This window comes from Phaethon aethereus (assembly GCF_964289735.1).
Source record: "Phaethon aethereus genome assembly, chromosome: 5".
In the NCBI taxonomy this organism is placed as follows: domain Eukaryota; kingdom Metazoa; phylum Chordata; class Aves; order Phaethontiformes; family Phaethontidae; genus Phaethon; species Phaethon aethereus.
Window position 1 is genome coordinate 31,734,522 of NC_138579.1, and position 14,793 is coordinate 31,749,314.

At 34.5% G+C, this 14,793-nt stretch overlaps 1 protein-coding gene across 2 annotated transcripts in view; it reads right to left on the bottom strand.

Annotated features, from left to right (window-relative positions):
- SCFD1 (sec1 family domain containing 1) overlaps positions 1–14,793 on the bottom strand; it is a gene marked incomplete at both ends in the record, with an annotated part of 53,783 nt that overhangs the window by 21,778 nt on the left and 17,212 nt on the right. For both annotated transcript variants that reach the window (XM_082001076.1, XM_082001077.1), the window contains 6 exons: positions 300–396; positions 7,482–7,563; positions 9,856–9,929; positions 10,283–10,373; positions 10,792–10,931; positions 14,297–14,396. In XM_082001076.1, the coding sequence (XP_081857202.1) occupies positions 300–396; positions 7,482–7,563; positions 9,856–9,929; positions 10,283–10,373; positions 10,792–10,931; positions 14,297–14,396 (584 nt within the window). The remainder of the gene's footprint in view (positions 1–299; positions 397–7,481; positions 7,564–9,855; positions 9,930–10,282; positions 10,374–10,791; positions 10,932–14,296; positions 14,397–14,793) is intronic.

Consider the following 14,793-nt stretch of genomic DNA (forward strand, 5'->3'; position numbering starts at 1 on the left):
TCCATATTATACTAATAAATGTTGGAGAAGCACAAAAGTAAAAATATTTTGACCTTCAGAAACAAGGAGTTAGGAAAGGATTTTAGTGGAGCTGCAGAAGTTGCCAATGTTTTGGATATTACTCAATCAAAATACTAAACTCTAGACCGCTATACTAAAAATCAATAAAAAGCTGATTTTCTTTAGAAGTCTTGCACAATTTGCACATAAGCTCTTTACCAACCCTGAAGTCCCACTAGGTATAGATTATTTGTATATCTTAACAAATTTTATACTGAGCTCAGATTTAAAGTACTCACCATCTGGGTCAGAAATCATGTCCAGTAGAGATTTATCCAGAGTGGATTTGCTCATTATTTTTTCCTCATATTCAAAATACACATCCAGCTTTCGACTCTGTTTAAGAGTAAGTGTTAGGGTTAACATTTAACACTGTGAAAAAATATTTATTTCCTCTTTAAAAAGGTATATAGTTTTAGTTCCTCTTTAAAAAGGTACATAATTTTAGTTATCAATAGTGTTTTTAAAAAATTATTTTTAAATTACCAGTAAAAAACACTAATGTTTGCATTATAATATACTTTTATTAAGTCTTAGAAATTCGACACTTTTGTAATTCTCATATTAAAAGTGAAAATGCAAGTTAAGCAAGGGATGTCTGGCATGCAAATATTAAACTGGAAAAGGGGCTTTGTTTTCAACTATGATTTTGCCACAGCTGAAAACTACATGCCATCATATGTAGTGTTATGCTGTAATAGGAAAAAATAATGTTCAAGTGAATATTATGTCAATTGATGCTGAACCTCAAGTCTCTCAGTCAACGAGGCAATAACTCAATGCAGATAAATGTGGGAAGTTCCTAAATAGATTAAGGTGCCATCCCAGAGCAGAGGTGGCACCTGCCAACTTGGGCTGGTACTGAAATAACTACCTCAGATCAAAGGCTTACAATAATTCATTCAGGCCAAAGATGGAGGACCTCATAATTAGATTATCTTGTTAATACTGGAAAAGAAGTCTCTCATTATACAATGACACACGTAGATCAAGTTGTGAAAATCCTTTTTTAGAGAGGATGGCACTGCGACTGCACAAAATTAAAAAGGCAAAAGCTTTATGGAGACATCACATGACCATGCAACTAATGACTGCATTGCCACACATCTGCACACACTGCCAAGCTTTGCAATTCTCGACCATCATATCATAAGCGTACAATTTAAAGATAGAAAAATGCATTCCAAAACTTATTTTAAAAACTTCCATTACATCACAGATCATTATGAGCATTTGAACATTAAAATCTAGCATCACAACAAATGTTACAACTACTCAGCTTACAAAACCTTAATATCTGGTAACTAACTAAATCCTGGTGTTTGGACACATTCAGTTATGTATTGGCTCACAGAGGAGACCGGCAGAGCGGACCTCCTTCTCGTGGCCTTGGAAGCGTTTCAGCTCCACATTATACCTGTTGTGAGACTGAAATGATATCGCCAGATTGAGGCAAGAGCGACCACGGCTTTTCTTGGGTTAAGAGATTTGGGAAATTTTGCCTGATAATGCCAAGGCATGCAAAACTGTTATGGCACCTTCTAACCCAGTGCAGTGGTTGCTGTAATGACAACATAAAAACTGTAGAAGTCTGGTTTTCGTATGTTTTTGAATTCTACTAAAATTATTCCTGAGATCACGCGTAAGGAAACAGAGTTTAAAAAAAAAAGGTATTTCACCACTACCCCCAAAAAAAGAAAGGAAAAAAAGGAAAAAAAAAGGTAAAAATGGTACTTCTCTATCCCAAGGATATTAGGCTATTTCACCTTCTGAATATTGTAAGTTCATCAAAAAAAGAGTTGGAGATAAGAATACAAAATAAAAGAAGAGGTAAATCACAATAATATTTTAATATGGAAAGCCTTTGGCAATCAGCCTATGATACAGGTAGCTATATGACACTTCTCTTTCTCATTCTCTGCTGAACTCATTGAGAACAGCAGTTACTTGCAGAACAGCAACTTAACTTAAAGCCATTCTGGAAGCTTGTAGTTACAGCTTATAAAGTAAATTACCATGAAAAGTGCTCAAAAAATGACCACTTGCTACTTTTAGGGGCAGAAGGATGTCTTCTGTTGTTTGTCACAGTGACTACAACTACATATGAACTGACCAAGAAAATGCTAGAGCTTTCAAGCTGTATTTACCTTGAACTCATGTTAGAAGAGTAGTCACAGCCAAATTTTGGTATTTACACTACTGTAACACCTTGGATTAATCCTGTATTTAGCCCAAGTTAAAATGATTATCAGTGGTTATGTTACACTAGTTTCAAGTCGAAATAGAACTGAACTACCAGCCTTTTTCAAAGTCCTTACTTCAGATGCAATTTGGTATCCGGCACGTCAGACACGTTCTGTGACTTCAATTCTACAGCATCTTGGAGACTATCTGCGTTACAGTTTTCTTTACTCTCTCTAGAGAGATAAAACAATTGCAAAGAAACTACTACAATTTTTGTAGTCTTTCCATTACATTCACTTGCTTTTTGTGTTTTAACTACATTTGTATCTCCTTACATGGAGCTAAATTCAATGTTTTTAAGTTTAAAATATTTTTCCAGACAAAAGGCATCCAACAAACAAAGGATTGTCTTGAAATGTGGAAACTCAATCTTAAGATAAATATATTATTGTTGAGTTTGGCAATGCCCGTATTATCTTAGCTGGTGATCTGTTTAAGACAAATTTATTCAGATAGCATGTAAAAATGTAAAACATTAAAAAAAGACATTAATTCACTGTTTGTTTACAGATCAAATTTTAAACACAATTATGTAATTCAAACATGAGGTACTTTCAAATGTAAGAACAGATTTACAGTTGTTAACTTATTTGGAGCACAAACTAGATAAAATTCTTCTCAACCTTCTTGTAACTTTATGACTGTTTGGCTAAGACTATCAAACAAAACAGACTATCTGCAGTAAAGAAAACTCATTGGTTGCACATATTTGCTCTACTTTGATCCTAAACTGAAAAATTAACGGTACATATACACTCATTCTCTTCAAAAGTTTTGGACAATTACTTATTAAATGTTAATTTATCGCTCTTTGAGGGGAAAAAAAAAAATCCTAAAACTTCAGGTCCTTTATTTCTATCCACAATAGGGACATCAGAGGTTAAGCAGCAATATAAAATTTCCAATACTCTCTTTTTGATGCAACATAAGCACGAACTAAAGAAATGGATTAATATGGTGAGTCTACTTGATTTTTTCCCCACTAGATAACTAACCAAGGTTACTAGCAAAGATGCTAATTAGAGCAATATTTTTCTTATACTGTTTTGCTAGAAATTGATGGACACCTAATCAAATTTCATGTGCATTACTGAATAGCCTTAAGCACTACTAGTTACCTTTTGACAGATTTCCCATACATGCCACATCAATGAGACAGTTACTTCCCAAAGAGCCAACTTGTCTAAGAAGTGCTGATAAGAAGCAGACGTCCCATTTAATTTAAGAAAGTGCAATTTTGCTTACTCAATGGCAAACTCACAGACATGCCAAGAGGAAAAGCTGGGGAATGGGAGCTAAACAATCCTGTAGATTTAATAAAAAAAGACAGCAAAGAAGAGGTTCTTATGGGCCAAAGTGGCAAGCAAGTTGAAGAAAAAAAATAAAAAGACCAATAACAAAATCAAGATGCATTTACATTTGCAGTTACTCTGTTTCTGGCTCATGCTCCTAATTTCTTAACATGACATCTTATTCCACACCAAACAATTCAGAAAATCTTCCGGCTGCCAATTCAGGGAGAGGATCTGTATTGTAGTCAAAGCATTACACTTCAGCTTGCTTTGTTATTTTTTAAAAATATATTTGTGAAAGCTTCCAACTTAGCATCTTTAGAAACAAGGTCTTTGTATGCCAAAACTTAGTTAAGGGAAAATTACTGAAGTGCATTATGAATCTCTACCTGAGCACTGTACTCCAAAATGAACATAAAATTCCTTCTCTTTTAAGCAGAGAGGTGGTAGCAGGACACATTGAAACCTCTTAGAGGGCCATTTTTGCAAGGATTTGTTGGAGACTCTCCTACCATCTTAACAGACAAAGGTTCATCCTTTCAGAGAGAAAGAGAGAACATGCAGAAGAAGAGAAAATAAATTTTCTAAGAAATCACGGAATGAATTTCTTAAAGATACGGACAGAAAACAATCAGAAATAACAGCCCCCAGCATTAGTGAGGTTGGTCAGGTAATTATAGTGTGCTCCTATCATGACAAAGAGCAATTCTGGGAGAAGGCTGCAAGTGGCAGCTACAGCCAGCTCCCTTTGACTGAATGGCACAGAATGATGCCAGAAAGGTCACTGTAACTGAACTCAGAAAAAAATGATGTTTACTGGAAAGTTACTTAGTTATCAGTTCTGAACTACAGAAAAACTGGACCACTGTGACATACATATTTCACAAACACATACCATTTCTGTTCACACAGTACGACAAAAATGTAACCTCATTTAAAACAAGAGTAGTTAAAATAGTGGAATCCCTTTACAAAATATGAGTTTGATAATTTGAAAGGCTATGGGCAATCCCAATAATGGAGTCATTCAAAGTATCAGGCCTTGAGATCAAGCAAAATCGGAGATACATGATAACAAAATTATGCAGGATTAAAAAAAATAACCTAAACCAATCAGGTGTAAGTAATCTAAGACAGATAATAATTCACATTAAAATCCGCCATTTAAATTCATATGTACAGAATTCTAGCAAGGTGTGATCTAATCTACCTCCTCTCCCATGAACCATTTTAGACAAGTGTACATGCACATCTTTTTATATGCCACGATTTAATATAATTCAGTAATCCTAGTATTCATATTAGAATGACATGCAAAGATAAGCATTACTTGAAACTCTAAAACAGCTGGAAAGATATCCATAATTCTAGTCCTAAATCTGTTATCTGTTGGGTACGGTCCTTCAGTCAGCAGCTTCTTTCGAGAAAAAAACAATCAATGCAAAACAAGGATGCATTTGTTCTAAGCACTGACAATAAATACTTGATGGTTCTCCTAGTGAAAAAAGTGATGCATTCTTTCCATTATTTCACTAAACACTTAGATATGCCAGAAAACTGCCAGGACCCCTGAGTATGTGATTAATTTCTGGTTTCCTCTTGCTGTGTCTTAGAAAACGATCCAAGAGAACGTGGAAAGAAGCTGTAAACTCAACACTAAAAAATATAACCACAAGAAACATTGAATTCAGTTAGTATACCTAGAGCAGGTCTCAGCGCATTCTTTGCACTGATTCTCATATAAGTAGTGAAGAAAAATTCTCAATACTTAATGTAGCAAAAAAACTGTAATGGAGAATGCAAACAGTCTATTTTAAAGTATGAATGTGCTTCCACATTATTTTAAAAGTGAAAATATAGTAACCAGAAAAGCAGGATGCCTCACTAGCTCCTCATGACCGGGCACTTGCCAAAAAAATTATCTCTTATGCTAATCTGGTTTAATTATTTAACTGTATATAAAACCTATTAACCACAGCCAACAGAAGGTGCCATCAAAAACTGGCTGAGCTATTTCCCTTTTTGAGAGTATTTGAGGAATCCATTAGGTAGCCTATCATCCCGCACGTTAACATTCCATAGCTCAAGATAGAAAGATACTTTTTATAAAACTGGAGAGTGAAAAGAGGGGTGAAAATGGACAGGACAAAGCAGTTGGAAGAAACTTTACACTCCTTTAGTGATATGGCTTTAGTGTAGGTAAATTCCAAGAGAAAAAAATGTGTGCTTCTGCATTAGTTTGAGTTTTAAGATAGTTTCCTAAATATCTAGAGATGAAGGAAATGATTCTTTCTAAACTAAAAGAAAATATGATACAGATGCACGTATCATCAATATATTGAAGAAACTGCATGCTCATTTGTCTCTCAATCTTCTTTGATACCTATACAACAAGCACTGAGCACTTTGCCATACCAGAATTAAGAATCATTTATGGAGAAATGGATCACCACTCCTGGAAACTCTCTAATAGAAGGCTCCCTGTCAGAAGAGAGAGCCTAAGGGTCTTTCTGTAGAGTGCTATAGCAGAGGGACCCTAAGGTAATTCCTTCCACTTCTAGGTAACAGAAAAGTGTGTCACTATTGCGTAATGGAGAATGAACAAGCACATCTGACTTCAGTCCATCGCCAAGAGGACACTGGCGAACAAAACAGATGTTACTGCCACTCCACATCCTGCTCTGAAACCTGGCTTCCATCTGACAAATAATATACAAAATACTACTGGTGTAGGCCTGTCATTACCATCTCAGTATCTTTCTTAGAAAAGTGAATTTATAGACACAGCATCAAATAAAATATCAGTATTGTCAACCTCATTTTCAATGGTATTAATGCACTGCTTTTAAATTGCTAGATATGAAAATTGACATGCGTAATACTGCAAAAACACATAAACTAGCTCCTACAGTAATGAGCCAAACAGAGACACACTTATATCTCTTCCCCGATTTTATAAATATGTAAAATTAATTTATTTGTTAAAATTCAGAATGAATCCTTTGTTCATTTAGAGTACTTAGTTTTAAAAAATTCAGTAGCAGTAATAACTGAGGACAGATCTTACGCATTTTACAAATGTTAAAGTTAGCTTCAAAATCCATCGTCTTCCATGAGTTATAAATAGCATGGGGTAAACTATTCATTTTCAGTGAGACTTGGTGCTTGAATCACTTTCAAAAACAGAATTTCATAATTTCTGAAAGCCTCATCTATAATTTCTGTTCTCATACTGCGAAAACAGATCCATCTTCCAAGTTATACTAATAGTAACCATGGGCTTTACTTGATACTGAAACCGCCTGCAAGCTCTCTGATACAAGAGCAGCAGACTTAAACAGAAAAGAGGACAAGCATCCTTCTGAAGTGCTTAAATTATGCACAAGACATCAAACGCAGACCCTGCCTGAAAGACCAGTTTAGTAACTTGCATCATTATTGCCACACCTCTGTGTATCATTTTCATTGGTGAACAGTAAACAGTACCCTTCTGACAAACACATACAGAACAGAAAATCGCTTAGACTGAAGTTATAACTTGCAATCACCTATTTCTAAAGTAAACAAAACACTTCCATCATAAACTTATTGTAGAAAGACTTTAACCCACTATAAAGGTTGTGGCCATCATAAAAACCAAATGAGAGTATACTAGTAAATTCTCATAGGAAAGAAAACCTGGTATCTTTACTTCGATTTCCATGCAGAGGCATTCAAAATTCATTCCCTCTCACCCTTCAACACTAAGTAATGTTATACAGTGATTTCTGCAAAAGGTAGCACAACTGAAAGGCTCGCTTTCTTATCTTACTTTGCCTGCTCAAATAGATTTCTCCAAGCAAGGAGCACTACTGAAAGAAAACTGAAGTTGGAGAGCAATCATACCTTTATATGCTCCAAAACAGCTGTTGCAACATTTGTATGAAGATCAATGAGCCTCTTCTTTTCCAGAAGTTCTGGAAGAGAGCTGAAGAGATTAAATACAAACTAACCTGCTGAGTTGCACAGTTAGATGAATTGTGTATTGTATACAGTTGGTACAAAAAAATTTATAGAATTACAGAACAGTTTGGGTTGGAAGGGACCTTTAAAGATTATTAAAATCTAAAATTATAGAATATGGTAGGATCGTAACTAAAGTATACATGTAATGATTCTTGTAACAGAAGGATGTTATCCACATGTAATGTAGCAAAACAGGTTTTTACCTTGACTAACAAAAAAATACACATAATGTGGGTAATATAATATTCCTATTGAAAGATTGTGATCAACAACAGACATATGCCCTGCTTACCTAAACAAATAATCTACTAGAATTATGGCTCTTATAATCAACATTTAGTTCATGTCTGATACATATAGAAGTGTCAATATCTGCCAAATAATACTATCTGCCAAATAACATCAAATAATGTCAAATAATTATCTAATAATATTAAATAATAACAATATCTGTCAAATAAACATAGAACCTCTGGATGTCCTGGAATTTGTCACAGGTGCTTCTGCACAGAACACAAGTCTCTATGCAGGATTCATGATTGAAATCTTGTCTTTTGTGAAATAGGAAACTGAATGGTTAAGTTTACTTAAGGTGTTGTGATCTACAGATTTTCACTGCTGGCATTTTTACATATCACGTGTAAAAGACTGCTCAGGGTCTATACACTTTCACATCCAAAAGCACTCTGGAGAGTCAGTGTTTTTATTCAGTTTATAATAAGTGCATGAGAAGGCACTTAATGACATTGACTGCATGTCATGAAGAACCATAAAGTTAAGTAACCATACTTTCTTTCCTCCTTTAAGCAATTACAAAATCAGTTACCTATGAGGACTGGCCATTAATGACTTTATAGTTGGAAGGTGGCAAGTACTGTCTTTGTAAAGGACCGCATTTTAAAAAAAGGAAGAAAAAAAAAAAGACAGGAGATCCTCTATGTTAGAACCTCTGTTTTTTCATTACAAATAGATATTCCAAAGTTTTCTAGAAATTGTAAAGCCTAAGACAACTCTGACGGGTATCTTCTTCCTACTAGCAGATGATGGAGAAGAAAACAGCAAAGCCTAGTTTAATTTGTCCAGCAGAAACATGCCTAAATCTAAGACTTTAACGGTATTTGGACATCTCAGCATAATCCTGAAGATCAGAGCTGAAACACTGCAATAGGAGAGTTTACTGTGTTATACACTTTTCTGAAGGGGGATAAAATTTTCCTCAATAATGCCAGATTACAGAAAACAGTTATATAGAGGCTAACTGAACAGTAAAACTTCCTGATGAAGCTTTAGTCATATGATTTCATTTTTTTTGCTTTCAGCTTAAAGGTTTTGATCCTTGTCACTTCCATACCTTGCTGCCTTAACCTGAAAACCAGCACCTTGGAAAGTACAAAACTTTAGAACTTTATAAGAGGAGCTTGGAAACATCTGCTCACTCTTTTGAAACTGTCTGATCCATCACACATCCTTTAATTCCAATCAAATTCTAACCACAGCATGGCATACAAAACAATTTTTGAAACTCACAAAGAGACAACTAACTAATGCAGACACATGCTGGATTTCACAGGACACTGGGCATATCATCCCATCTATCCTCAGAATAATTATCATTCCTTCTTCCTTCTGACTGGGGTCTTAGCAAAAGGCAGCAAAATGAACATCTCTCATCTCCAACGCATCAATGAATGAGAAACAGGTTTACAATGAGGAACAAGTCTAAATCTCAGACTTTCAGCATCATCTATGGTGGCTAGGTCTCCAAAAGCAGGAGAGTAAATTTCCCATGCAGAGTTCTTAATGACTATAACCTTGCCAACAGACATTACAGTAACTACATAAATAAAAATGTAATTAATGATACACTGTGCAAAGCAAACAGATGCTTCAGGAAGTGGATTTCACTAACAGTTTTTTAAAGGAAGGCATGCAGAGGTAGGTAGTTGCGTTTTCCTGGTGGAAGAGTGTATGCAATTCTATGATGCACTTAGATTATTCAACTTTGATGAGGAAACACTCCAAAGCCATGTGTAGAGGGCTCACACACACATGCTGTGGAAGTTACATGTGCAAGTACTTCTCCAGGACATTGCATTGAACTTTACTAGAATTATAAAGCACTTAAACTCTACTATTGAGCTGAATAGCTTACTTTTAAAGCTATTTATTTCAAAGGATATTAAAAGTGAAATGTCAGAAAGACTTAGAAATGGTTTGCAACTAACTAAACAAGAATGCATTATTGATTACTTACCTGACAGCTGAAGTTAGCTTAGCTGTATTATCAGAAAGCATACTTATTGCTCCTTCATCCTCCCCTTCTATACCCTGGGTTTTCAGGAAAGGTTTGGAAAGAGGAATTAGAACAGTCATAATAAATACAAAGATCACACATGCAAACAGAGTCAGTGTATTTCGAACGTATTTTCTCACAATGGTATTAATGTCTGGATTCTGTTTTACAGTTATTCTGGAAATTATATAAATGTAACGCCAATAAAAGCACAAAACCGAACCTTCTCATGAAATATGGTACTTCTAGTCCTACTTTTAAGATTGTATCAAGCCTAAAATTCCGCACATGCTGATAATTTGGGGGTGGGTGTGTGACAGAGTGAGCTAAGGATCTCTACAAGTCCTATTACAGTTTACATAAAACACATATAGCTGATAAAACTTACCATGATACTTTTAAGTCTTTTGACTTCATCTTCTTGGGCTCTGTAGGATTCCAGTTCTTGCTGAACAGACTCAGCTACCTCTGGAAAAGGACTAATGCAATACTCTGCATTAGGCTCAGTTAAATCAACAAATTGAAACACTAGAACCAGACGGGTTGCATGATGATCATGAAAATGTTTTCAGAAATTTCAATACACAAATCACGCAGATGTATCCAATCAGTGAAAATAATGACATCTTACTGTAGGTTCACTTAAACTTTCTTCGATATATTTACTGCTTCCAATATTTTTATATAATTTTGATATGAACAATTTTGTGCTCTGTAACAAAAAGCTAATAATTAATTTGGACAATGAATACTGACAATGATCATTCCTTAAAGAAAAGCAAACGTCAAAAAATATTTTCAAAGAAGCTTAAAAATAGAACTATCATAATATGAAGAATACTTAGAACTTATATGTATTTACTAAATTAATATAAACTGTCTACATATACAGCTTACCTGCCCTTATGCTTTTGCCAAAATTTATCAGATGCAGTTAAATCATAGGACTTCTTATTTTTTTTCTTTGGTCTAGCACCTGTTGGAGAACTTTCCGTTCCTGTTGATTCTTCCAAGTTAACTCTATTCAAATGGAAATCCTAAAAAAAAGAGGAATCTTATGCAGATATTTGACAGTTTTTCATTATTTAATCAGCCTTGTATACTCAACCAAGTATCTTCTAGAAGATTTTCTTACAAAATATTAACACAGTTACTTGTTAGAATTTCATCAGAGGGCAGGAAACAGTTTACGAACTGACCAGATATTATGTAACAGCAGCAATGTAAGAACTCCAAAATTACTCACACTTATAGAAAAAACACCAAACAAAGCAACAAAGATAGATGTCTGACTGTTTCATATGCAAGCAATCTTCTGACACTGAACTCTGAACACTGCTTTCTGTATGGAAAAATAAATTATTTAGCAATAACTGGGCTCTAAACGACTGACCAACACTTTAAAGTAACAAAAGTTTCTGTGTTGCAGACAAAAAATGTTTCTAAGGCTAAATTTCACTTACACAACTACAGCAAATGTATCAATGCTGCAGCTCACGGCATCAGCAACAGGAATATCCACTGTGAGGACTATTTAGCTACACCTTCACAGCTCTTTCCCTATTTTTTTTAAACACTAGTGAAAAAGGAAGTGCATGATAAAGCAACAGTTTGCAACAAAGCTGCTACTTCTCCATATAGCTTTTCTTCTTCCACAGATGCATGAATCTAGAAACTACATCTTTTTGCTAGATGACACAGTTATGCTCACATAATACGTCTTCTGGTTCTTTCACCTGTTACTTTTGCCAAGGACAGCTCTGTATTTTCTGCAGCATACATACTCCCTCTGGTTTTCAACAAAAATAAACAAGTACTCCGCTTGCTGACTTCATTCTAACCCTTTTCAAAAACGTTTAGTATTTCAAAGGTGCTCTTCACTTGGCAAATAATGATAGAGTCAAATCTTCAACTATGCAGAATCTGCCATGAATATTTTAGAATAGATTTTTTTTTCCAGAAATAAAATTCTACTTTATCATGTTCATTACAGTATACAGTACTAGATCACAGTAAGGGAAATTGTCAAATAAAATTTTTAAATGTTTCTAGTTATCCCTTGGCAGAGTTCACACAAAATGAAATACTATAGATGTTCCATGCCAGAATATAAACAAAGCCAAGTAGCTACTCAAAGGAAGCACATGCAGTCAATGAGCACAAACCTCATCTTACAAGATGTGTTTAATGTTTCAGAAAAAAAAAAAAAAAAAGTATTTTTCAAGTACATATGTTCAATAAAAACTTAAAGGGAAAAAAAATAATCTGATTGCAAATTCATCTGTAATTTTTAACAGACATCTATGTTTTGGCTCAATTTAACTCACCAGTGACCTGAGTTTCCAAGTTAGTTTTGGCATTTACAAGGAGTTTTACCAAAATGATTGTTATTGATTGGTGTTCCCCCTTTCACCTCCCCATTTTGTCTTTAAAAGGCTTTCTATCCATGCCTCCCATTTTTCTGTATCCACTCCTGAAAGGTTTTTTAGTCAGAAATGAGAACTCTTCATACAAGCCTGTTTATGTGTAGAAACACCACCATTATAATCTAAACAGACGCAGCACACAACTTTGTGGCTGGGTTAGCATTTAGTTCAACAGCCCATAGAATTCCTGGACCATTGTAACTGAGAGCTTAAATGAAAAACAATTTATTTGAAAGTACAGTTTACATAATCATCACCTTGGTAACACTTTCACAGTTACAACTGATGGCCTTTTAAAAGGCTACTGTGATTATTTCATGAAATATGTGAGAATCTGGCATGCTTCCCTTTAAGGTGAATAACTTGACTGGTTTTGAAATTAAGCTTTTGCCCTTGACATGGACTCAAAGGCCACTTGGTTACAATTTCACTGGACAAATTCATAATCTTATCAACTCAGTCAAAAATTAGATGCAACATTTAACAAGTTGTTCTAGAGAAACTACTGAAGCCTGATGCAGTACAGATAAATATCCAAGGATCCTCAAATCATTCTTCTAGTGTTATTCTAATACCCCTCCGTATTTGTAGGACTAGCTGTCCTCAGCTTCCACTACATCTTTGATTCCTCAAATGCATCTTGATGCACCAAAGTCCTACCCCAACACATGCCTGAAGCCACCCGACACTACTTTCTCTACCTAGCAGCTGAGTAGGAGGCAAATACTTGGAGCTTTGTATGGATTTACTATCTAGTAAGTGAGCATTTGCTGATTAAATGGTCGGCAGGTAACAAACCGAAACAAGTGTAGACCTTGTGCAATAGCATTTACACCTGTAAAAATTCTAATTTGGGTTTCCATCTTCTACACTTTCACCAATTTTCAAAAGAAACCTGTAGAAATTCAGTACTTCTATTTGCAAGTCTCTAGCTAGTTCAACAGTTATTGGAGAAAACAGAGTGCAAACCGTGGGGTTTTTTTTCATGTATGCCTTTCCTAAAGAAACCAGACTAAAAATTGATTATTTGTAAAAAGCAACCTTCAGGTTAAAAAGAAGGGACTTTCATAAGAAATGAATTACATAAAACAGAATTTGAAAGTGTCCCATTAGTGCTAAAATATTTTCATCATAGCAATGCAAGTTCCTGGACAACATTGTATATATGACTATACAGTTCACAATCAGCTTTGTATACAAACACCTATGTGCGTGTGCATATATTACATATGCCTCTAACAGTCTCAATAATAAAACCAAATTATTTCTCAAACCTAGATATTGAAATGGTTTGCATGACTAACTCTACAATATAAAAAAGCCTACAGATAGTAATTATTCTTAATCATATTATATTTTATTATTTACTCCGTAACTATATAAGAAATGCATAAATCTTAGGTAAATAATATTTGCTTTCATTCAAGTACGTTCCTACTACTGGTTTTATAAAATAAACTTGAGGAAATTAAAGTGGTTTAAGGCTATCTGAATTTCAAAAACATTATTTTAAAACATCTGGTTTAGGTTCCTCACAGTAGGGTCATATACCACTTGGTATCTCTAAATTGAACACCTACACCACCTTGTGGAGAAAACCAGAAATAGATATTTTTAGAAATTCAGACTAATACTAAAATCGGTTTAGAAATTCATTAAAAACATTTATTTTTCAAAACTGATTTGCACTTCATAGAATTTGGAGTTTACATATCATAAAAGATCATGAACTACTTCAGAAAAGGATTGATGAATTACCTATCTTTTGATAGTATCGAGATTTCAACTTTTTAAACATTTTAGAAGTTATTGCTAAATAAACCTTCTACAGAAAATCTTCCAAGTTATTTTTTACTGAACAACTTCCAAATAAAACAGACAAAAGAGATTTTGGATTAAGAGAGAATCTGGTATTAAGTTTAATAACAAACTGAGTGAATAAATAGTTTTGGTAACAAAATGAGATTTATTCTTACCAGAACATCATGCACTAAAGCTTGGTATGTCCAAGTATGATGTAGAGGAGTTGCTAAATCTATGTTTCTGTCAACAAGGACTAATAGGGGCCTTTGGAAGCTGAAAAGATGACACTGTATTAGTACTTCTTTAAACATGTTTAGAACACCCCAGTAACATCCTGAGTGATACCAGCCACCTTCTACATCATATTTCAAGTTAAAAGCTAAACTGCCTACTGCAGAGTTCTTCCAGCCTTCCCCAAAGCATCTGGGACTGATCACTGCCAGAAATTCCATGAATCACTGTCTAAGTCATGATAAAAAGATTATTTTATTTTGTACTAACTGAAATTACCAATGCATAAATACTGAGCAGAAGTCAAAACACTAACAGTAACTACTCTTTTAGGGATTAGCTAATCTCTCTTTGTGTGGATACACATTTGAGTTCCAATCAACTGTTTGAGTGGGTAATATTCAACCTTATTATGAACTATGAACCTCAAATATAAAAT